General features: G+C 42.7%; 1 protein-coding gene across 5 annotated transcripts in view; it reads left to right on the top strand.

The window, feature by feature from the left end:
- col15a1b (collagen, type XV, alpha 1b) overlaps positions 1-22,402 on the top strand; it is a 54,750-nt gene that overhangs the window by 11,083 nt on the left and 21,265 nt on the right. For 2 of the 5 annotated variants that reach the window (XM_031854687.1, XM_031854685.1), the window contains exons 1-14: positions 8,769-9,450; positions 12,538-12,725; positions 14,206-14,415; positions 14,583-14,735; positions 16,714-16,788; positions 18,210-18,308; positions 19,129-19,243; positions 19,897-19,937; positions 20,108-20,290; positions 20,400-20,426; positions 20,510-20,572; positions 20,679-20,756; positions 20,946-21,008; positions 21,095-21,244. In XM_031854687.1, the coding sequence (XP_031710547.1) occupies positions 9,048-9,450; positions 12,538-12,725; positions 14,206-14,415; positions 14,583-14,735; positions 16,714-16,788; positions 18,210-18,308; positions 19,129-19,243; positions 19,897-19,937; positions 20,108-20,290; positions 20,400-20,426; positions 20,510-20,572; positions 20,679-20,756; positions 20,946-21,008; positions 21,095-21,244 (1,848 nt within the window). In that variant the 5' untranslated portion in view covers positions 8,769-9,047. Of the gene's footprint in view, positions 1-8,768; positions 9,451-12,537; positions 12,726-14,205; positions 14,416-14,582; positions 14,736-16,713; positions 16,789-18,209; positions 18,309-19,128; positions 19,244-19,896; positions 19,938-20,107; positions 20,291-20,399; positions 20,427-20,509; positions 20,573-20,678; positions 20,757-20,945; positions 21,009-21,094; positions 21,245-22,402 lie in introns of those variants that run through there. The other 3 variants (XM_031854686.1, XM_031854688.1, XM_031854689.1) reach the window with 3 other exon arrangements.

Below are 22,402 nucleotides of genomic sequence, written 5' to 3'. Positions count from 1 at the left end.
CCCCCCCCCCCCCCCCCCCCCCCCCGTCTGACTGTCCCCTCTGCAACATTTAGATAATCTGTTAAAATCTGTTAAGATAATGACAGTTAGATAAACTGAATTTACAAGTCACATTCCTGTGACTTGTCGGCTGCGTGTCTATCTGAGGCTGTGTTGTGTTGGCCCCATGACTTCTTTAATGTGATTGGCTGGAGGTCTGCTCCGGGCATTATCCAAAACTATCCTAATCTTAGTGATGCAGGCTTTCATCAAAAAAAAAATGTAATAAAAACAGGGGAGTTTGTTAGTGCCACTTTCCCCTCAGATAGATTTGTGGTTTTTTTTTCAACTCAAACTGGTGCTCCACTGCTAATATTACACATTCAAAAAAAGAGATGCACACATTTGTATCCTCAAATACAAGACAACATCCTGTCTAGAGAGAGATCCAGCATACCGTATCAAACTTTTGGCCTGTCGCATTGTGACTTTTCGTGTGTCCGTGTGTGTTTGGGGCAGGTCAGTTGTTTGGGTTAATCCTACCCTGGGGTCACACTCTCTTCCTCCGATAACCTCTCTGACTCCCAATTTTCTCTTGTTTTCTTTTGCCTTCCACTTATCTTACCGCCTTTCTTCTCTTGTCCTCTGTCCTAAAGAAGCTCCTGTCTGTGCCTGCTTCTTTTTTTATCCTCCTCTGTCGCTCCCTTCATCTGCACATCCTCCCCCTCTTTTCCCATGCTTCAGATTAACTTGTCACAAAAAGATTTTAATAGGAATACTCCAAAATTTAAAAAAAATTAAAAATAAAATATATATATATATATATATATATATATATATATATATACAAGAGCCACTGCTAAAAATGGTCACAAAACTGACATGGATGATAATGATTATTACTGCTTCTATTGATATTTCTGCTACAACGGGCAGTGGTGGAATGTAAACACTCACTGAAGTGAACTTATAGTAAAACACTGACTGAATGAGGGAACATTTTACTGCTCAGTCAGTACTGTTACTTTTGATACCTTAAGTATCTAATGCTAATAATACCTTTACTTAACTCAGGACTGCAGGACTTTTACTTGAAATGAAGTATTTTCAAAGTGTGGTATTAGTACTTTTACTAAATGATCTGAATACTTCCGCCACCACCGACAGGTGTGTATGGAGTTATTCCTACAGTCAGGGTTTAGTGGTTCTATTAATTATATTCACACAAACTGTTGTGTTGTGGCCCCAACAAGCTGTTGTTTGCACTTCCTCAGAGGAGAACTGATGAAGACTGATGGGTTGTAAACGCTCTCCTAGGCCTCACCGCCCCTTTGCCTGCAGGTAGTCCCCTTTGTCTTTGCAGGGGTTGGAGGTTGAGCGAGAGGTTCAAAGAGTGTGTCTGTGGGAGAGAGATAGAAAGTGTGTGTGTGTGTGTGTGTGCACGTCATTGAGTATGTCTGCGCTTGTGCACGTCCAAAATCATCTCTGACATTCCAGGCATTTCTTTTTGTCTCCCACCTGCTGTCCTGAACACAAAAGGGGATCCAATCAGACTTTCAGAGGTTCTGTCCCACTCACACAATCGCCGCTGAACCTTGACTGTGTGCAGAGCCGCCGCTAGAAAGTGCTGCTGCCCCTCAGTGACGTAGCTGTACATGTTGGGGGAACAAACCTCGATGCAAACCACACTTTTTGTGGTACAAACAAGCAGATACATTTTTATGAAAGTCACTCTGTGACTTTTTCTACCTAAGACTACTTCGATAAGTAGTAAAAATATATGATACTGAGTTAGTTTTTCCTATAATTTATAATTTCACACTGTCCACTACACCCATGCTCACTTCTGTGTATTTTCCTAATACAGTTTTGAATTAAAAAAAATACCTCATCTAACATAAATGACTTTACTCTGGTTTTGGTGTATGTTCTGGCTTAAATGGTCGTGTTATTGATGCACATCAGCGGCTTTATTGGCTGAATCAGACTTAATGTGTATAATGACTCACCACTCCACATGATGACAGTGTTAGCTTTTAGCGGGCTGAACAGCCTCTCACTTGGCTGGTCTTTACTATAAGAGCTTATAAATGTACTCAGTCAACAACATTTCCTGACTGGACATAGCCTAGAAATATGAAATGAAAACACGTCGTATGAGGAGCAGAAGAGAGAGAGGGGGGAGGGGAGGGGAGGGGGAGGTGCATGGGCAGAGCAGCTTTGCAACACAGGCCTCATTGACTGCTGTCCTGGCTGTACAGTGTGCATGTGTGAGTGGTTTACCGTCACCTGAGAACAGGTCCTCTCTGTCGACGTCCGCAGCCCACCCACCCATGTTCCTGCCTTAGGGTTGGTGAAGAGGATGTGTCAATCAAACTTACTGGGGGGGAAATAGTGAAATGTCACACAACAGAAAAAAAAACCAAAACAAAAAGCCCTTTTGAGTGGCACAGATGGTCTTGTGCTTGGTTGACAGAACAAGTAACCGATGTCTTAAGATAACTTTAAAAGAACCCCACTTCGTTAGCATCTGTAGCGCCCAATAAATGAGTTTCTGTGTTGTTCTGGCACAAAATCACTGGCCAGTAAGCCAAAACCTCTTTCGCTCTAATTGGCACCAACTTGCACCCTCAAACAGACACACAAAACACACAAAAACAGGAATGAACTAATTCTTACGTAAGAGCGTTTGACTATCACGAGCATCTTTGAACCGGACGGTTAGTCAGGCTGTTACAGAAGCACTTATCTTTCTTCCTTGCGGATGTACCCTTTAATGTGGCACAGATGTCTTTTATGGGTCAATTATTGGGACTATTATAAACAATTTTAAACAGGTGAAATATTTTCAGGCAGTGGTTCCCAACCTGTTTTCTCTTACGTGCCCAACACAGCCCTAACTCCTAAGTACCTCTTCATCAACACTACCCATCATGTAAAGTGTGCACTTGAAACGATTTCAAAGTGGATGTTATGTAACATACTTAATCAGTTAAATACATTTTGGTGCAACTACTTTTTCATACAAGACAGTGATCCTGTTCATAACTTAACTCATAAGACTAATATGGTAGTTTCTATTGAGCCAACATGACGAAGTTTAAATCAGAGGCCATTTGGTTTGATGTATTCTTTACTCAAGTCTATATGTGCATTACTGTTTGTGGCCACTAGGTGGAGCCAGAGTGCTAGCGTTACAGGTCCTGCGTGTCTACTTAATTGTGCCTCCTCTGTTGTGCTGGTTTTTAAGTTACTGACAATAATAAGCTGATATGTAATCATATTTCTCTGTTAAGTTGCTAAAAATCTAATAACTGCATGGAACCCAAACGTATAACATCCATTTTAAGGGCTAAAATAAATAGCATTAATCCAGACCATAGGACGTATTTCAGATAATAATGTGACATGTCACAGTGTCCAAGGCATCAAGCAACTGATTAAAAATGATGAGGAATTCAGCGTCTCCTGAAGCCACTTAAGTGATTATTTTTGCGAAATAAATTCATATCATCTGCGTGTGATTGGCCGTGACAGTAAACCAATTAAAGTTTGTTTTTGGGGTTGTTGCTAGGTAGAGCAGGAAGTGAGAGAGAGAGGTGAAGGGTGATGGGGTTACTCTTCCTGGAATCTAGAGGCCCTAAATGGGGTCACCATGTATAGAAAAGAAGAGGGACTGCAAAACAGAATGTGGCAGTTTTTCAACAACAACTGCACACAAAAGGGCCGACTTTCTCTTTGTTATTTGTCGACACGTAGCAGAAGTTACGGCTTTTGCATTCTGTCATTTGATTCATACCCTCGGATATGGCCATTGGTCTTAGTCTAGGGTTGCTAATCTTTTTTTTTATAGATTTTAACATATTACAAGGTTTAATTAACGGTTTACTGTTACTTTAGATTTTTATTTGCATTTTGTGACCATCATTTACGTGAGGGAGCTGTCCAAAAAGTGCAATGTCTGGCCGTCATTTTAGTTTGAAACATTAAAAAAATGTACTAACACTATAAACAGAATGTGAAGAGGATAAAAAGACATCTATTTATTGTGTTGCTGAGATATCTACTGAAATGAGCAGGCTAACCAGCTAGCCCCGGCCCGTCCCGTCTTGTAATGCCACTTGTACCTGGAGAGGCGATAGTGAGTCACTGTAGCGTCCAGTCTGTCCTCCGTCCAACATGACAGGACCAAGAAGTAGAGCTGCCCTGAGGGCTCGTCAGTCACGTTGAAGGTACACAGTCCTTTTCGTCCTCCCCGCTACGAGGATACTAACGTACTTCGCCAGGAGGAGATTGGCCGATGGCCCCGATCCCCCCACTGGATCAGCAAACTTTCTTTCGCTGCCGTTACACAGGTCTGCGTGCCTGGCTGAATGCGAGTTGCTACAGCTGTTATCTGAAGGTCCGTCTCCAGAGTTTACCTATTGAAATGTTTATATTATGACAGACTCCGCAGTTTAATGGTGCGTTTCAGTGTCTTTTAGTTCATTATTGTGACAACTTTACTTATTTAACTTAACTCTCGCTACTCTCATAAACCATCTGTACACTACCTGCCCAATAGACAGACAAAGTTAGTGACTAGCTAGTGAACATAGTGGAGCATTGAGCCTTTGAAAAGTCAAATATTCTCCTCAGAAGTTGTTGGACAACAAAACAGAGCTAATAGACGATAGAATTTCGACATAAATTCATCAAGTGGCCATAAATTTTACTCCAAATGAATGCAAATGTTGCACCATGTTTGTTGGATGTGTTAACTATGTGCTAACAAGCTTGCCATGACAACTTTAAAAGGTGATAATATGTTAATGTTACGTTTACGGTGTGTTCTGCTGCCTCCAAGTGGCCAAATAATGAATTGCCACTGCTTTAAAGTCATGTTTCATGCTTGGATATAACCCGCAGATTTGCTAACTATTATATTCAGAACAGACGCCCTCAGTATGCACTATGGGTGTGTTGGTTTGACAGTGTCAGAGGTGATCTCCTGTTCTCTTCCTGACCCCCTCCAACCCATCCTCATCCCATCCCATTCCACACGCCCTTATCCCTGGCTAATCCATGACTAATCAAGCATTTCCCCCTGGGGGGTCTCCTCCCTCGCCCTCTCTTTAAATCTTAAACCTATCTGCTCCATTAGAGACCACCTCACCCCTGCTGATATCCTTGGATGCATACTTTTAGAGAGTATAGATAGGTTATAGTGCGTTTGTTACCTTGTTTTCTTTTGTTTTACGTTTACTGTAATGTTACGTGTTATTGTCTATGTTCACTGACCGCCGAGTTCCATTAGTGATGTGAAGAAACTACTGTGTAGTCCATGCTGCTGTAAGGGTGTTGTGTTAGATCAGTCACCGCGGGTGAGTAATTGTGACGTAATCAGTTAAAAGACCAGAATCGCAGCTGGCCAGGTCGGGTTTCATATATTTCATATATTTTAGTGCGGCGGTGAGGATCTGCCTTGTTTTGAGTGTTACCTTTTTCTCTTCTATTCTTTGCCTTTTTGTTTGACTAACCTCCCCCCCACACACACACACACTCCCTCTCTCACACACACACACACACACACACACACACACTCTCTCACCACAGATGTTGTTGATTTTAGACAGTAGGCTCGTAATTGTATAGTAGTTGTTGTTTGGTTTAGATATTATTTGACTTATTTAATAAACTCTTATATACTTTAAAGAGCAGCTTTCTGTGATTACTTTGTGCATGTATATTGTGATAATAGCTGGATACATTTAAACCTTCACTGTTACTCTGAATGTGGAATAGTACTTTGACTATTGTTAGTGGACACTAACTATGAGACTTCATTTATAGTTTGGTTATTGGTCCCTGATCTCAGGGTGGCGCCCTGTTATTATTAACAATTGTTAATAATTCTATTGACATTAATGATTCCATTGATGTCTATAATGTAGTTTTTCTACTTGCTGATAACCAAACACGCTCCTGCCCAATCCCAACAACAGTTCAGTCTACCTTTCTGACATTGCCTATGCAGGTAGTGCTGGTGTCACCATCATCATATGTCTCCTTGCACTCATAAACCCTGGTGTCTTCAAGTGGAAGAGGATGGAGACTCTTATTCTCAGGCATCTTGCCACCGGGTTTTTCCCTCAAGAAGTGTGGCGTTAAAATCAAGCGCATCAAACCGTGCATTGGTGTGACCACGCCCCGAATCAGCCTGAACAAACACCTCCACCCAGGGATCCTCAGCAGCAACTCCATCCCTCATCCTGGACCTCACCAAACATTGAGAGAAGCACAATACGACAGAACAGGGATCCCTTTGTCATCGCCAACATGGGGCCTCTGACCCTCGCTCCCTGATCAGTCAGCTGCTGCACAGAGAAAGTCCACACTTTATAAATTCTTCCATCCAACCTTTTGTATTTTTTTTCCAATTTTCAATCTTAATTTCATTCAGGTGACTTGCGATTATCTGCTTTTTAATGCATCTGCCTTTAATATTAGAGTTTAAGAGTTCAATCAACAGAGATTGGTTTACAGACGTCAAGCATTGTTGCTTGTTTATAAAGGCTTATTGATGCATCTTATGACTGGTGAACATCATCACACCCCAGCTTAGCCATAATCACATTGATTTTCAGACTTAGAGTGTCTGTCAGTTGTTGTCACCGATCCTTAAAAGCACAGTGATTAGTGATTGGCATCTGTGCAGGCGGCAAACTCTGCTTCTGAAAAGTGAAGCCAATGTGGAAGTGCTTAAACTTGCATTCTTTCTAATGACCACCAGGGGGCGACTCCTCTGGTTGCAAAAAAAAAGAAAGTAGTCTGATTGTATAGAGACATGACTCTACTTCTCTCTTGATTTATTCCCTCAGTAAACATCATAAACCATAAACTCATGGTCTCAGTCTCTAGTTTCAAGTCTTCTTCAATACAGCATGATGTTCATTTAGTAAATTATGGTCCATTTAGGGTCAAATAGACCATAAAGCGGAGTATGTTTTAGGGTGTGGCTACTGATTGACAGGTCGTTACCACAGTGTTGTCCCGTCTGGGAGTTGTGTTGGTGTGTTTTCTTCTTACAGCTTTAACTCATTCACAGTTTTGTTTTCAGATCATGAAAGTTAATTGTAACATGTTGGATGCCTAAAAATGTCTTATTCAGTGCGCCAAACACGAGTCTCTAAAACTGTAGTCCACAAACCAATGACCGTCACGTCCACTTCTCATGTACTGTCGATGCTTCTTCATGGGTCGTGAGTGGGATCGTAGAGTTCAGATGTCAGAGATCCCATACTAACATGCTATTTAATACGCTGGAGATTTTTGATATCTCCAAAACCTTAGTATGGAACTGATAGTTAAAAAATTGCATACTATGTCTGGTGAAAGTATGCACACTGGACACTACACCATCGAATAGATCCCTGCAAATGCGGTAGTGATGCCAATGTGTATAACAGACAATGGCTGACAGCTCTGTAACGCCAATAATGCTTCAATGTAAGTGTAAGTATAAGATTGCACATAATATGTTTGTTTTTTTATTATTATATTGGGGCACGGGTTACCATGGTTATGTGTCTCCAACAGGCTCTCTCAGGAAGTGACGTGGTTTTCACAGTTCAGTGCGTCCGAAGCATTACACATTATCGTTTATTCACACAAAAGTATGTCGGATGATCGCACAAATGCAGTGTATGCAGTGTATGCAGTGTATGCAGTGTATGCAGTGTATGCAGTGCGTAATGTGCGATTGCGGACGCAGAAAGGAGTTGCCTCTTCAATTTTAAACTGACAATGGAAGCTAAATAATACAAATAAATGAATGAATAGAGGCTTAGAAACAGCAACACATGAAAGAGGAGAAGTAATATAATGCAACAGTCATACTGATCTGTTTGAACATAAATGCACAATCCCACATGACAGCAAGGAGCAAGAATAAACCATATTCTTCCCATTCTGCTGTGTACATATTTATCAGAGATAACGCTGTAAAAAAAACCATGAAGAATGAATGAATGGGCAGTATGCTTTAAATACATTTTGGGCCAATATGATTTCTCCCTTCGGGTACAATTTCACTTATAATCAGTATAATTAGTATTAAAAGGGAAATCTTCTGGCAGTTAATCAATTATTTATGGGACATGGTAAGTATAATTGCATTCCCATTTCACAAGTCCACTCTTAAGACAAATGACTGACTTTCAAGTTTTTAGTTGTGTCAGATTAGAGATGAGGGAATAATACTTTACCTCATGTCCTTATGAAGATGTATCCCTGCTAATACCTGTGTAACATTCTCTGGACCCATTGGTTGTGGTTTAATATGGTACTTTGCTATCTCACCTCAAGCGTCATCATTAGTAAAGACCTACATTCAGGTTTAGATGTTAAGATGTTGGCTCCCTTTAGATGAATCATCCGGTTTATTTTAAGGTGCTTTCATTTTGACATGTCTGCTGTATCAGCTGGTAAACACTTAATAGCAGCCCTGTGAAGGGTTATCCTAAATCTGTGTTTCGATGTTCATTAGACTTGATACTCTGTACATGTGGCGTGAGGGGTAGACCGAGAGACCGCAAGTGTTTGACCCAGAGAACACACACACAGATGGGGGGAGGAGGAGGAGGAGGGGGGAGTAATGAACTAACTCTCTAATCTGCCTGTCTGAGAGAAAAAGGGGAGAGAAAATCAAGTCTGCTGTGTTGTGAAGTGCCAGAGGAGGGGGAGTCGGTAATTACAAAGGGAGAGAGGAGAGGAGGGGTGGGGGGGGGGAGAGATGTCAGGCAGTTAAAAACGGGGCAAAGGACAGAGACGGACGTAGAAAGGGAGGACGTAACGAGGGGAGAAGACAAGAGACAAAAAGGGAGAAGGAACAGAGAGGACAGCAACAAGCTGAAAGGTTGTTCCTTGAATATTTCTTCCACCGCTGGACCTGCTGGATTAGTGAGATTTACCTGCATGCATCCTCTCATAGCAGGAGACTATATGCCTGTTTGCATGGGTGTAGTATTTGGCCGCTGCAGTTAACAGGATCGGCGTTTTTGTACATTCATGCAAGGCATAGTCAGAGGATGGGAGCCCTTCACCTCTCTCTTGCTCTCTTTCTCCTCTTCACCTCTCCCGTACGAGCCCAGTGGTGGAGTCTCTTCTGGGCGAATCCTAACACCAGCACCAGCTCTGCTCCTCCCTCAATTCCTCCTTCTATCTCTTCTCCATCCATCACCTCCCCGGGCCTTTCTGCCACCCCAGGGGCAACAGAGTGGGTGGTGGTAAGGCATGAAGGGGTGACAGAGAAAGCTCCGGAGGGTAGTAGCACTCTGACGGAGGGGTCGGTGCTGAGCCCTACCCCCAGCCCAGGGTTGTCAATCTTTGGCCGCAGCACTGCAGAACCTGGGCCGTTACATCAAGAGGAGAACACAGGCGGAGGCAGCAGAGCCAGGGCCCAATACAAAGCACTGAAACATTGGAAGAGCGGTGAGTGTTGCAGGGACGTTGGAGAGAAGAGGCTTTTAAAAAAAGTATAGTTTGAAAAGAAGCAAAAGAGCAGCAATAACAAATAAACCCAACATAGTAGCACCTTATAAAGTTGATAGTGCTAGCTCATAAGCAAGCATATTTACACATCCAGCAACATGCATCATTGATGTGGAGTTGTGTGTTTGTCCACCTGACGAATGTAAATCCACTCTTCTTTTAGGTCCGTGCCAAGTACTGAGGGAAAAGCGGTGCTCTTTAGCTGCAGAATGCTCTGCAAAGTTCACTATTACTGTGTGTCTGTCTGCAATTTGGTGCTGGGCAGGTAGTGAAAAGTGATTTTAACTGTGCTTTTAACACACGGGTGATGAGAGTGAACCAAAAGAGAGAAGTTGCAGGTCTTTAAAACCCAAACAGTTAGTTGAAAGACGCTAAAACCTCTTTTCAGTAAACTTATTGATTTGATCCATTGTAAATATGAAAATATTGATTAATGTACCTTGAAGCAAGACACTGTCACAAACTGGATTTGAGCAACATGCACTTTGAAATGCCAAACCAATAATAGAACAACCGTTACTGTTGAATATCTGAAAATAATGCTTTGTTGTTTGCTGTGTTCACACATGATTTAAGGGAAACTGCGTGAGACGTCAGAGCATTTTACCATGGAGCCACCATGTTTACTTGTCATTGGTTCAGTAGCTCATGCTGATGGGACGGTGGTTCAGTTCCTTATTCAATCCCATCTGATATTTTAAATGTTCTCCTATCATGGCCCAGTGTGTCACCTAAATCAGAACAGAAGTCGTTATTTCAGTAGCGTGTGCCGGTAATGTGACACAGTTCCCCCGATGTGCTTGGCATTAAATCCGTCAGAGTCAAAGAAATCTAAAGAGAGTGGGCCAGGCAGCGGGAGTTCTTTTGTTTGGCGCAACAGGGTCAAGGTGGGTTTAAAAGGTTATACATGGCAACGCTATAGGGGGGTTGTTAATATTGGTTTTGTAAGTCTCCACAAGCTGATCAGGCATTCATGCGGCCAACATGACAAGGATTAGGTTCAGGAGGAGGGAGTTAGTGTGGACAAACGACTCAGAGATCAGATGACCGGCAGAATGTTTGATTTGGCCAATATTATTCACATCAGAGGGAATAATATTAACTATATCATAAAAACGACACGATAGAAGAATTAACACAGTAGTAACGCTACTGCAGATGTAAAAACACAAAAGTAGTTCACTTACCAAAGCTGCTGTTTGTTCACTTAAAGACAAAGTCCATCCTCCTTTCTTTGATTACAAAGAGTTTAATGACACGGTTGTACAGTAACGTTACATCGGTGCCGTTCAGTTCCAGTAAGAAGTCCTCCTCGATTCATGGACGCCAGTGATGACAGTCGAGCCTCCCCAGTTGTATTTCCTGAATACGTTTGAATGCGTTTGAGGGCTGAAAATGGCCGCTCGACAGAGGCAGCAGATATTGGGATTGTCACCGCCAAACATGCCAAAACTCAAAAAATGTAATGTCACGTAAAACCTCTTGCAGATCTATAAACTTTAACTCTTACTCAGTGGCGGCTGGTCAATAGAGGGCGCTAGGGCGCCGCCCCCCCTTGAGCCACAAAAATTTAAAATAATAATAATAAATTATACAAATTGTCAATATTTGTGTTTTTGAAATATAGAATGCACCCAGTAATATGTGTAAAATATGATATCTGTGCAAAAAAAATATGCTTTTCCTGCACGTCCTCTCCGCCTGTTTGCATGTCTCAGCTGCGCTGGAGAAATGGCTTTTCTACAGGTAACTTTACTGCTTCAGCGTTTTGAGAAACGCTTAGTAGATTTGTTTTTACAAAATGTGAAAAGTTTGATCATGAGGTAGGCCTAAAACAAGACGAGATTATTCTCCCCAAAATTGTGCTGAGAGATTTGACCCTTTCTCACAAACCCATATATTTGACCCCCTTTTTCCCCCTGCTTTGGACCTTGAGAACTCTTCACAGCAGACATGGCAGCCATCCAAGTCATGACCGTTAATCTTCACCAGGTTGCTGCTGCTGCTGCCAAGTCCTTCTCACACCAGATTTTAAGAATAATGTCGGCCGCTATAATTCTAATGTGTGTCTCTCACAGTGCAGGAATGAAAAGTCAAACTTCTACAGTCAGTGGCCACCGGACAGCACGCTGGTTGTATCATGAGCTCTCTCAGAGCAATTGTCAGTCGTTACAGAGCGCTAATGACTTTGCATCTGGACCGGGGGCGTGGCGCCACGGCTTTGGTGTGTTTGTGCGTGGGCGTATTTGGTTTGCACATCTTGATTGCACCTGTTTGTGACAATACACGCGTAAATCACTTGATTGGTGCACAGAGACGCACGCCCTAACACAGACACACTCCTTAAACCCTCTAATCAGGTATGCTTCCAGTTGGTCGGGCTGATGAATTAGAGACCACCAAATGTTGACCTGTCTGTTCTGGTCTGGGGTTTGTGCATGTTCACGTGGGCGAGATGTGTGTTTGATGTGTGCGCAATGCACACAAATGCATTTCTAAATGTGTGCGTGCATGTGTGCGTTTGTGTGCGTGTGTGTATGACAGAGATATATGTAGCAGGGGTGATCCTGGCTGGAATGCTGAGGTGAGAGTTAGTCACCACGGGAGACTGACTCCTTGGTGAGGGGAATCAGGGGAATGTGAAGACATCTCTTCACATACACACTGAATACTTGTAATTGCCGGCCATTGTGTGCGCACTTCTGTTTTCGGAGGATTATGTCCGTGCAGGGCAGAGCAGCGAGGCGTGGGCAGAGTCGGATCAAATCAAGTCAAATCAAAGCCATGTCAAGATGATTCCGGTAGCCTCTCTTCTCTACTCTAATGTGTTGTGTGAATTTAGCAACACACAGGTAGCAGACAAAAAGAAGCCAGTTCAAACTGACATCAGCTAGAACGGCTTCTGTGCATCTCAGGAGTAAGGTCAGGTGGATGTTTGGGTCAAGAACAAAAGAAGATTTTACCTGTTACTCCTTCATTGTTTCTGTTCACATTCTTTTTTTTCTTTACATTGTCTGTGTCCGTCAGAGCGAGGCTCAGGAGGTCACCTGGACCTGACAGAGTTGATTGGTGTTCCCCTTCCTCCCTCCGTCTCCTTCACCTCTGGCTATGAGGGCCAGCCAGCCTACAACTTCGGGCCCAACACCAACATCGGCCGGGTCACCAAGACCTTCGTGCCAGGGTCCTTCTACAGAGACTTTGCCATCATCGTCACGGTAAAGCTAAAGAATTGAACCTATGGAAGTCCTGAACAGTACAATATTCTGTTCTTTACAGTATACTTAGCTCAAATTTGATAGCGTCCATTAACCGCTGCATTTAAAGCCATGGTAACCCCCTTTGGAAGAAACAGAGGGACAGCACAAACAGTGTTTGAAAAGTTGAAAGTACGGAAGCCCGAAATGGGCATGACGCAAACTTTTTATTAATGTTGTTATCTCGAGATCACAAAGTTTGTGATCTTGAGATAATGAGATCAATGTGGTAAATGTGTTCAAGCTGACAGAGAGGGACTTGGTGAAGCTAGTGGGAGGATACACGTGTGATTAAGTCTGGTTTTCAAATTAAGGGGTTAACAAGGGTATTAACAAAATAGATAAATGCATCAGTCATTGTCAGGAACTATTCATTATTTTGTTTACAGCAACCAAAGATCAAAGACTAAAGTCATTTACCTCACAATTTTGGGGGGTTTTCTCATCAATTAATTTGGGGACACATCATATTCATAAATGTATTATGTATGTGCCATTGGTAACATCTTATTTTGAAAACCGCACATAGTCACACGTGTATCTTTCCGCTAACTCACCGAGTTCATAACTGTCAACTCATCTGGGCCGTCTGGATGATGATTTGACCCAAACATTTGAATAGGAAATTACCTTTTGTTTTCTCGTGATAACGAATGAATAATCTTATTTACTCGACATAACAAAGATTGTTTTCTCGAGATAATAAGATAATTAGCTCAATGTAATTATTATAAATTTTTTTAATCATGAACGTTTAGGGCTTCCGTACTTTTTGTGCTGTCTCTGTTTTTTTAACGGGGTCACTATGGCTTTAAATGCAGTGGTCAAGTGACACTATCAAAATGAACTAAGTAGGCCATAAAGTACTGTATATTGTACCATATAATACTGGTTGTGATGAAAAATATTCCCACACTCAAAGTCCGGATGCAAAAAAATAATTTAACCAACGTTTCAACATGACTTTGTTTTATTCCCACTTTTTTCACCGTGGTCAGCACCTCTCCGACACTGGCTTGTGTTCCTCCTCTCTCTCATACAGTATAATAAATAATAACATACATACACTGCATGACTGTTATTCTATGCTAAAGAACAATCTTTATGGTTAGTTAATGTCATGTTATGTCACCACCTTGTGGAATTTTGATGATAAAGCAAGAATCCATATCAAGGAACTATATTTTCTCTGTTCTCTGATTTTATTTTTATTTGTCTTTCCTTAACTTGCATGATCAAATATTATTATTAACCATTTAGATCTGTCAATGCATTCTGTGATACCCATTCCAAATGCCCCCAGAACTTCTGTGGCTCTCGGTGTTGTTTTATTAATGTGTTAATATTGCCTCATGGTATGACTGTAATATTCATATAATGGGAGCAAGTTGCCAAAGCACTACCCTTCAGTGACCTTTGATGTCTTCTGCCTTCGCTCCAGGTGCGCCCAACCACTCAGAGAGGAGGCGTGCTCTTCGCCATCACGGACGCCCGTCAGAAGATGGTGGAGCTGGGTTTGGCCCTCACTCCGGTGCGTGGGGGCCTCCAGAGCATCCTACTGTACTACACTGACAGGGAGCAAGCCTCCCACAGCCACAAAGCTGCGTCCTTTAGTGTCCCGGATATGACCGACCAGTGGACACGATTCACGGTGAGGACTACATCCTGTACATGTTGACCAATTCTAGGATCTGAGAGAGATATTCAGCTGATACAGACATTCAAAAATACAGGGACAAAAATCAATTTTATTGACAACCATGAGAAACTCCATGAGGAAACAATACATCAGATAACTGTATGTGATGCGTCTGTCAGGTGGTGGTGGAGCATGAAGAGGTGCGTCTCTACATGGACTGCGGAGAGGCCGAGAGGACCTCTTTCCATCGGAGGCCTGAAAGACTCAACTTCTCGCACAATTCAGGCGTTTTCGTAGCCAATGCAGGAAGCACGGGGCTCGACAATTTTGTGGTAAAGTGAAGAAATCCTCTAAATGTAGTTGTGGGTGTCTGTTGGAGGACAATGACTTTTACTCTGCAGAGAGGGCAAGGAGAAGGAGAAAGAATGAGACCGGCTGCCTGTGTCAATATCAGTGTGTGAGGTTGGCCTCAGGATTACATTTGTTTTTGTGCATGTGTGTGTGTATGTGTGTGTGTGTGTAGAGGTGTGTGTGTGTGTGTGTTCTGGCCTCTCATTACCATGTAACAGAGTCTGCCCTCTGTCCGTCTCTTCTGAAAGCTTCCCACCAACAAATTATGTTTTGATAAAATGCTTGCGCAAAATACAATTTTCCTTGTACTTTCAGTGTCTTGTCGCATTATGCAAAGAGCCGAAAACAAAAAAGGGAAACTGCTAAAAAAAAGCTACATGTGAATGTTTTCACCATTACCTTGTTCAGATGTACGGGGTTGTGGGTTTTGAAATGCCAGACCAGTACATGTAATGAACAGAAATGATTTGATGATGCAGCAAAAATGTCATAAGCCTAATCACCCACATTTCCCGTGCATTCTGCTACCAATTCTCCTACAAATGTCAATGAACCTGTTTAGGCAACAAAATCGATCTACAATGCCTCCACTGGTCAACATAGGTTGTAAAATGAAGCATGATTCTGCAACTTATGTACTACTTGAGAATTTGGGTGGAAAAAAACATCTTAAAACTCAAGAACTGGAACCAATCACGTGCAAAGTAATAGTAATACCACTGATGGTGCCTCTAACATTATCAGCATTGTCAGACCAGAGTGCGGACATTTTGATATAATGACCGACTTTCCAAAGCTCACTCGTATCCGACATCGTCCACATCGGGAGACACGGCAAGGTCCAAACAGGGTGACAATGTCATGACCACTTCTAGTGCAACTTCCTAAGTTGCCTCTGTTGCATATTTCTATGGCATAAAGCCATAGAAGATCAGACAGAGAGAGAGAGAGAGGAAGCAAGAAGGGAGGAAAGACTATAGATGGTGAAGAAGGAAGGGAAGGGAGGACGGGAGGAGAAGACGGGGGGAGTAAGTGGATGGAGGATGAGGAAGTCCGAGATGTCAACAAGGCTTAGTTGTGGTCAGATCAAGCAAGGGCTTGACTCGGGCCTTGGAGTCTGTCGCCGCCATGTCAAGTATGAGGCTGTGTTTCAGTACGATTGACAGAATACTGTATACATTCCAAAGAGATTAAAAACTCAAAGACTCAACTCCTACAACTCTCTTCACACTGACATTATTACTGGAATTGCTTTTCGGCCCGTTCTCCACTCATCGACGCTCACAAAAGACAAACACAAGCTGCTGGACATTTGTTGCCATGGTGAGTGCAGACGTCCCCACTTTATTCTGCTTTGTTCAGTCTAGCCTGAACGGGTTATCCGAAGCATGACGACAGGATATGTGCGTGCTCAGCCTCAGCAGCAGTCATACAGTCTGAAATATCTGGGTCATGCTGTGTGTGTGAGTGTGTGTGTGTGTGTGTCCTTGGTTTTGTTGACTTGGGCTGCATGTCGAGGCATGGGGCCCTTTTTAATCAGCATGTGCTTGTGTGTTGGAAACTTCCCTCTCCATGCTCCCATGCAGCTATATAAACCAGCTGTATTACAGTAACAGTACTATTACCACCATGCTGCCATATCAACAAGTGGACTGTACTTCATCGTGTGTGTGTTGTTGTGTGCTCCTCTGTTGGCAAGTTAGCCTCAGAGATACGTCCCTCATGACAGTTCTTTTTTTTAAATTGATCAGTTGTTACTTTGTGGCAGAAAATACATTTTCTTCAAGCTGCTTGAAGCTTGTGTCAGTAATATGTGATCAGAATATTTGTTTCTATGGTGCTTTAACCAATCTTTACCCAGTTATGTTACCTGAGTTACTATACCTGTATAATCTAGCTACGGTGTTTTGATTACAGTTATATATTTCAGTGTTTTCTAATCCTCTCTCTTTCATCCAGGGATCCATTCAGCAGCTGGTGATAAAAGATGATCCCAGAGCAGCTGAGGAGCAGTGTGAAGACGATGATCCTTATGTGAGGAACACACACACACAAACACGGTTAGAGGTGGCTGACACGCAGGAGCTCACTATGTGGGTTAAAAACAGGAGTTTCTTCTGGTGATAGTTAACATTCTGTACAAATATCAGACACATTATTCAACAGCACCCTCTAGTGGTCAAAGGACTTCACTAAACAAGAAAACCGAAATCGAGGCCGCAGTCGAAAAGTCCTTTTTGATCCTGAGTGAAATGACCCGGAAGTATCTTAAGTGGTCACCATGATGAAAGCTGTTGGAATTCTCTAAGTGCTAAGGAAAGGTGCTGCAATGCTTCCTTTCTTAGCTCCTTTAGCATAGGAAACACTGGACCTTCCTTTACCAAAGGAAACAAGAAAATGCCGCCCCGCAATTCCTTGCGGCGGCAACATTTAAAGTGACGATACTGCTCGACCGTCCATGAAAACAAAGAATATGCTTATTTTACACAGGTTTAACAATTATACTCACACAGTCATGAACTAATGGGATTCATGTTGATGAATATGAACAGACAACCACTTCATTTTATATGTATTGATTTACTTCGAACATGTAACAAATAAAAAACAAAAACAAGAATATGAATTAAAATGTACAGTAAATATAGCACATTGTCAATAACAAGAAGCATCAGTAAAAAAAAGAAGAAGCTAGGCCTATGATAGATTATCAAACTGTTAAAAAGCTAAATATAATAGAACGGTTGAATCTACATTATTGCAGGAAATATAGAGTTTAAACAGTTTGGTTAATATTGCGCAAGTGAATTGTCCGTTTCTACTGAAGCAGTGTTGATTGTTAAGTGTAACAGCAGCGGTAAGGAAGGAGCTCTGGTTTCTCTCCTTCACACACCACCAGTGAAGCTCTTTATAAAGCCTGCATGCAACAGAAGAATAGATTTCATGGGCTCATGTTTTAGTTGCACCTTTTGTAGTCCTTCTTCGTTGTAGTTTCGCCATCATGATCACACTCACGTAGGTGAGTGAAAGTGTCGACGGAGTCTCTAAACACCACGGTTGTCTTTTCCTAACTCCTCATGAATTCTCCATCACAATTTTCCTTGACCCAATAAAGTTTTCCATAGAGGTCAAGGAAAAATGGTTAGCAATAGATGTTAGGAGGTCATTTCTGGACATTTCGACCACAGTCCTAGTTGCTGGGGATTGGTCCTCTTACCTAACTGAATGATCAAATGAGTACACTTTAGCTGTATTTTGATAACGTTTTTCCAAAATGGAATGTTTTCAGTTGAATGTCCTTTCCTTCTCTCATTATTTCATTAATTCTTTCATTTGTAACAATGTGTATAACTGGCAAAACGTGTTTGACTGCATCATCATCGGTTGAGATCTTCTTTTTTTGTTGCTATAAGCTTGTTTTTCATAAAAATGTAGATTTTCATTGTTTGTCAAAGGCCTCGGGATACACCAGTGGAGATGATGCTCTGGATGACAGAGAAACAGAGGAGGAGATGATGAAGAACACACATGAGAGAAAACATGGCACAGCACAGGTAAGCTGGCTGGATGAAGTGCTGGGAACAAGTACCTTTGGTTGGTTGCATCATTACATCAAATGGAAACATACTAGATGCCTTCCACGTACGTCATATCTTTTGAACGTTTGCGCGCTACATGAGTGTAAAACAATGTACTACAGGTTTGAACAACAACTGCAAGTAGAAGTTGTGGTTTCTTGAGATGCTCGAAGCACCCAAAGGCCGCAGGAAAGGCAAAATGCAGTAATGCCAGTTGCCAAAATATGCTGATCATTGAAAATGTGCATGTAGTCTGTTTGGATGTGTGTGTGTGTGTGCGTGTGCGTGTGTGTGTGTGTGTGTGTGTGTGTCTCATGTCGTGGCGTCTGCTGTGTGTGACGCACTACCCCACTTCTTATCATCAGGACCCTAAAACATCACTCCTCCGTATTTGTGTGAATGTGTGTGTGTGTGTGTGTGTGTGTGTGTGTGTGTGTGTGTTTCTTCTTTGTTCCGGTACCAACTTTCATTCTCCCTCGGCCAAGGAAGTCAGCCTGACCCAAAACATCCCATAATCAGCATTGCCTTTGAAGCTTCAAAGGAAACAGTCCTTCAGAAGCTGAATGACTGTTACCAGATACATCAGTCTTGGTAGATGTCCGCAGACCTCCATCAGCAAGCAGTGCCGACTAATAGTTTACTTAAATCAGAATTGTCAGTTTGACTTGTACAGAATGTGCTCCTTGACTAATGTGGTACAACAATGTCTAACTGTGAGAGTGTGCACACTGCAGGGAAGAATCATTTTTGATGTGGGTAGGCTCTTGAGTATACTCGTCTTCTTGGTTTCCCTGAGGAGGAAGACAGCGTTCCAGTAAGAGCTCCGCCAACTGAGGCTCCGGAGGTGGAGCTTGATGAGTACTCCGGTCACCAGACCCCAACAGAGGCCAATGAAGAAATGCTGATCAGAGGTCAGAAATAACCTTGATGACTAATGTACATGAAACACACTGTCACTTTCTGGAAAATTTGATATTTTTTAGTAAGAATTTGTTATTTGAGGTCAACATCAATGCAAAGAATAATTTCCAATGCTATCATTAGCCGCCTCAACTGGGTCAAAGCGGAGAGAAGCAGGCGTTTGATCGGAGGACTGGCGTGACAAACGTGGGCTGGGGAGATTAAAGAGTAGCACTTTGTCCTCCTTCTTAACCCCTTTTGAGGATGGCACATTACAGCTCCAATGTACTGCTACTAATTGTACTATGGTATTAAAATGAATGTGAATGTGTGAGTAAGGCCAAACCTGGAAAGGAGAGCATACTTGTTCAGTGAATCTGTAGGACTATATACTGTGTATACTTAGTCATGTTTGATAGGAGCAGATGAGAAAATGTGTTGAGGCAGCAACAGTTGCAGAAGAAAAAATTGTGTAGATAAACAATAAATATAATGTAAAGTACAACATATACACTTTTTCAGCTTGGCTCTATGATTGTGACCAAAAGCATTTATTCATCAGTCTGTGCTCGCTGCTGCTGCAGTGCACACATGTCCACGTCATGCTTGACAAGTGGCTAGTTACAGTATGGCCCGTGTTGATGATGTCACATGCTGTGCACAGGGCCGCACCAGAAGGAGGAGCCGGGGGAGAGGTCAGGAGATGTGAGTTCAGATATGGACCTTCTCACCAATCTTTCAACTTTCATATATTGTTGTCAATGTTGTTTTAAAACCTCATGGGATATTTGAAATATTCTGCACAAAAGCGTTTTTTTTTTATTGTAGTCTTTGATCTTTTACACATGCAAATAATATTTGAATTGAATGTCCAGGGTCATATCAGACATGGATCAAAGGGAGAGCGTGGACAGCCTGGATCCAGAGGCCTACCTGGCCCACCCGGTCGCCCAGGTTCCAGCCCTCTACCCGGGCAAGCTCAGCCTGGTCCAAGAGGGACACAAGGACCACCGGGAACCCCTGGATCCCCAGGACTGTCAGGGAGAGACGGACAGCGGGTGTGTGTGTGTGTGTGTATGCAAACAAGATAGAGGCGTAGTTCTTAAGATTCAGTACTGATCCTAAATCCCCCCCCCCCTCTCTCTCTTTCTCTCTCTCTCTTCACAGGGAAGCAAGGGTGATACAGGAGATCCAGTATGTAATGTATCTCTTCTTCTGTCTTATTTGCTATGCTTTACATATCACATGCAATAACTCAAATGTGTTTTTCCATCCAGGGTCAGGGAGGATCTCAGGGATTCCCAGGTTTAGATGGAGAAGCTGGAACTAAAGGAGATAAGGTAGAGCTCACATGTTGCATAACTTATTACAAGTAGACTCCTCATTCAAAATCCCTTTAATAGTATGTCACCAAATGCACTGTAAAAGACCTCTCCCTCTCTACAGGGAGACACAGGAGTTGGTCTGCCTGGTCCCCCTGGCCTCCCTGGGACTCCTGGACCCCCCAGATCACGCAGTGTACCTGTGAGTGTCACCGTTTATGGTTTTACTTGTGATCAAATCACATGCACTATTATCATCCTGCATTTTTCAAAGATGAAATCGACATGTAGTAAATGTAGACGAGAGTTAAGCCTAGTTGGCAACCTGAGTGAAAGTAAAATGTGTGTAGCGTCATCAGCATGTGTCGGACTGCGTGTTTATATGTTACAGTACGGAGCAGATGCCCTGGGTTCTGGGTTTGAAGACCTGGACAGCGAAACTGATCTCATCGGGGTAAGAAAAAGGGCAGCAGAGGATCGATAGTCGGAGTTGAGCTTAATTTGCACAGTGGAAATAATCCAAGATTCTATTTCCACCAGGGTCACCCTGGTCCACCGGGGCCTCCAGGACCTCCTGGTCCCCCGGGACCCCTGTCATCATCTGACACAGCTGAAGGCCTCTCTCCAGGGCATGCTGGACCACCCGGTGCCCCCGGCAGAGACGGGCTCCCAGGCAAAGCTGGAATACCGGTATGAAAGACCTACAGCATTCAACTTTCAGTTAATTTTGTTACAGATAAACTTAGGACCTGCAGACTGGTGGGTTTGTCTTCATTGAAAATAATTAGCTATGTAACGGCCCCGAAGTATTGTCAGCACAGTGTTGGCTATAAATATCTTCAGTCTTTCTGTTCTGAGCTTCTATCAGGTGCCACAAATGTTGAATTGAACTCACTAGGATGCACATATAGTTCTAATTTTCCCAAATGTAAGAGCAGAATCCAGCTCAGAGACTTCCATGCTATTATGAAGCTGAGCGGTGTTATGATTACAATTTAAATACAGACTGAAGACAAGGAAATGCCATTGAAGCATAAAGAAAAGCTGTGCTCTCAAATATGCTAAGATGTGTTATCTTTTCCATTACATTATTTATATGTGAACACGTTGCCTTTACCTTTAACTTGGGGTGTTGCTGTATTCCTGTCTGTATTTTCACTGTGTATTGTCCGGCGTTCTTCTTCTCCACCTTCCCCTCCAATTCAAATTCACCTTCAGTTTGTTTCTTCTCAAATCATATTGTAGTGATCAGTATTTGTGTGTGTCGTGGCCGTCTTTCATTCTCCCTCTACCTCTGTTCCCGTCACCCCCTCTGTATTCTCACCCTCCATTTCTTCTTCCTTCATCTCCTCCACCAAATTTTTATTCTTCATTCTTCTTCTTCACCCTCTGCTCCACTCCTCCCATCTCTCCTCCTCTCCACTCTATTTCAGATGTTTGATGGGGATTGGTTTAGTGGTTCTGGGCCTGATGGGTCAGGTTTGAGCTCGGGGCTCTCCTATGACCTCGGCTCTGGTTTCAGCTCCGGGTTCAGTCCCGAAATCAGCTTTGCCTCTGGTTCTGGACTTGACTTTGGGTCTGCTTGGGGTTCGGGCGAGGTATATTTTCCAGCAAACAATAAAAGGCAGCGTTGCAGTCAAACGCCTGAGTATTGAGGAAGCAACACTCTGAGACAATAATCTGTATTATAATATGTCTAAAACTCTAGCTCACTTCCCTAATACTCAGGATAATGACTGTACATTATCTCCAACCATGTTGTCTTATTTTCTGGCTGGCTGCCACAGCTGGTTTTTCTATTTGTGTGTGTGTGTGTGTGTGTGTGTGTGTGTGTGTGTGTGTGTGTGT

This window comes from Anarrhichthys ocellatus, unplaced genomic scaffold (assembly GCF_004355925.1).
Source record: "Anarrhichthys ocellatus isolate YVR2014 unplaced genomic scaffold, GSC_Weel_1.0 scaffold15, whole genome shotgun sequence".
In the NCBI taxonomy this organism is placed as follows: Eukaryota; Metazoa; Chordata; class Actinopteri; order Perciformes; family Anarhichadidae; genus Anarrhichthys; species Anarrhichthys ocellatus.
The sequence above is the reverse complement of the archived record's forward strand: the minus strand, read 5'-3'. Positions and strand labels throughout refer to the sequence as shown.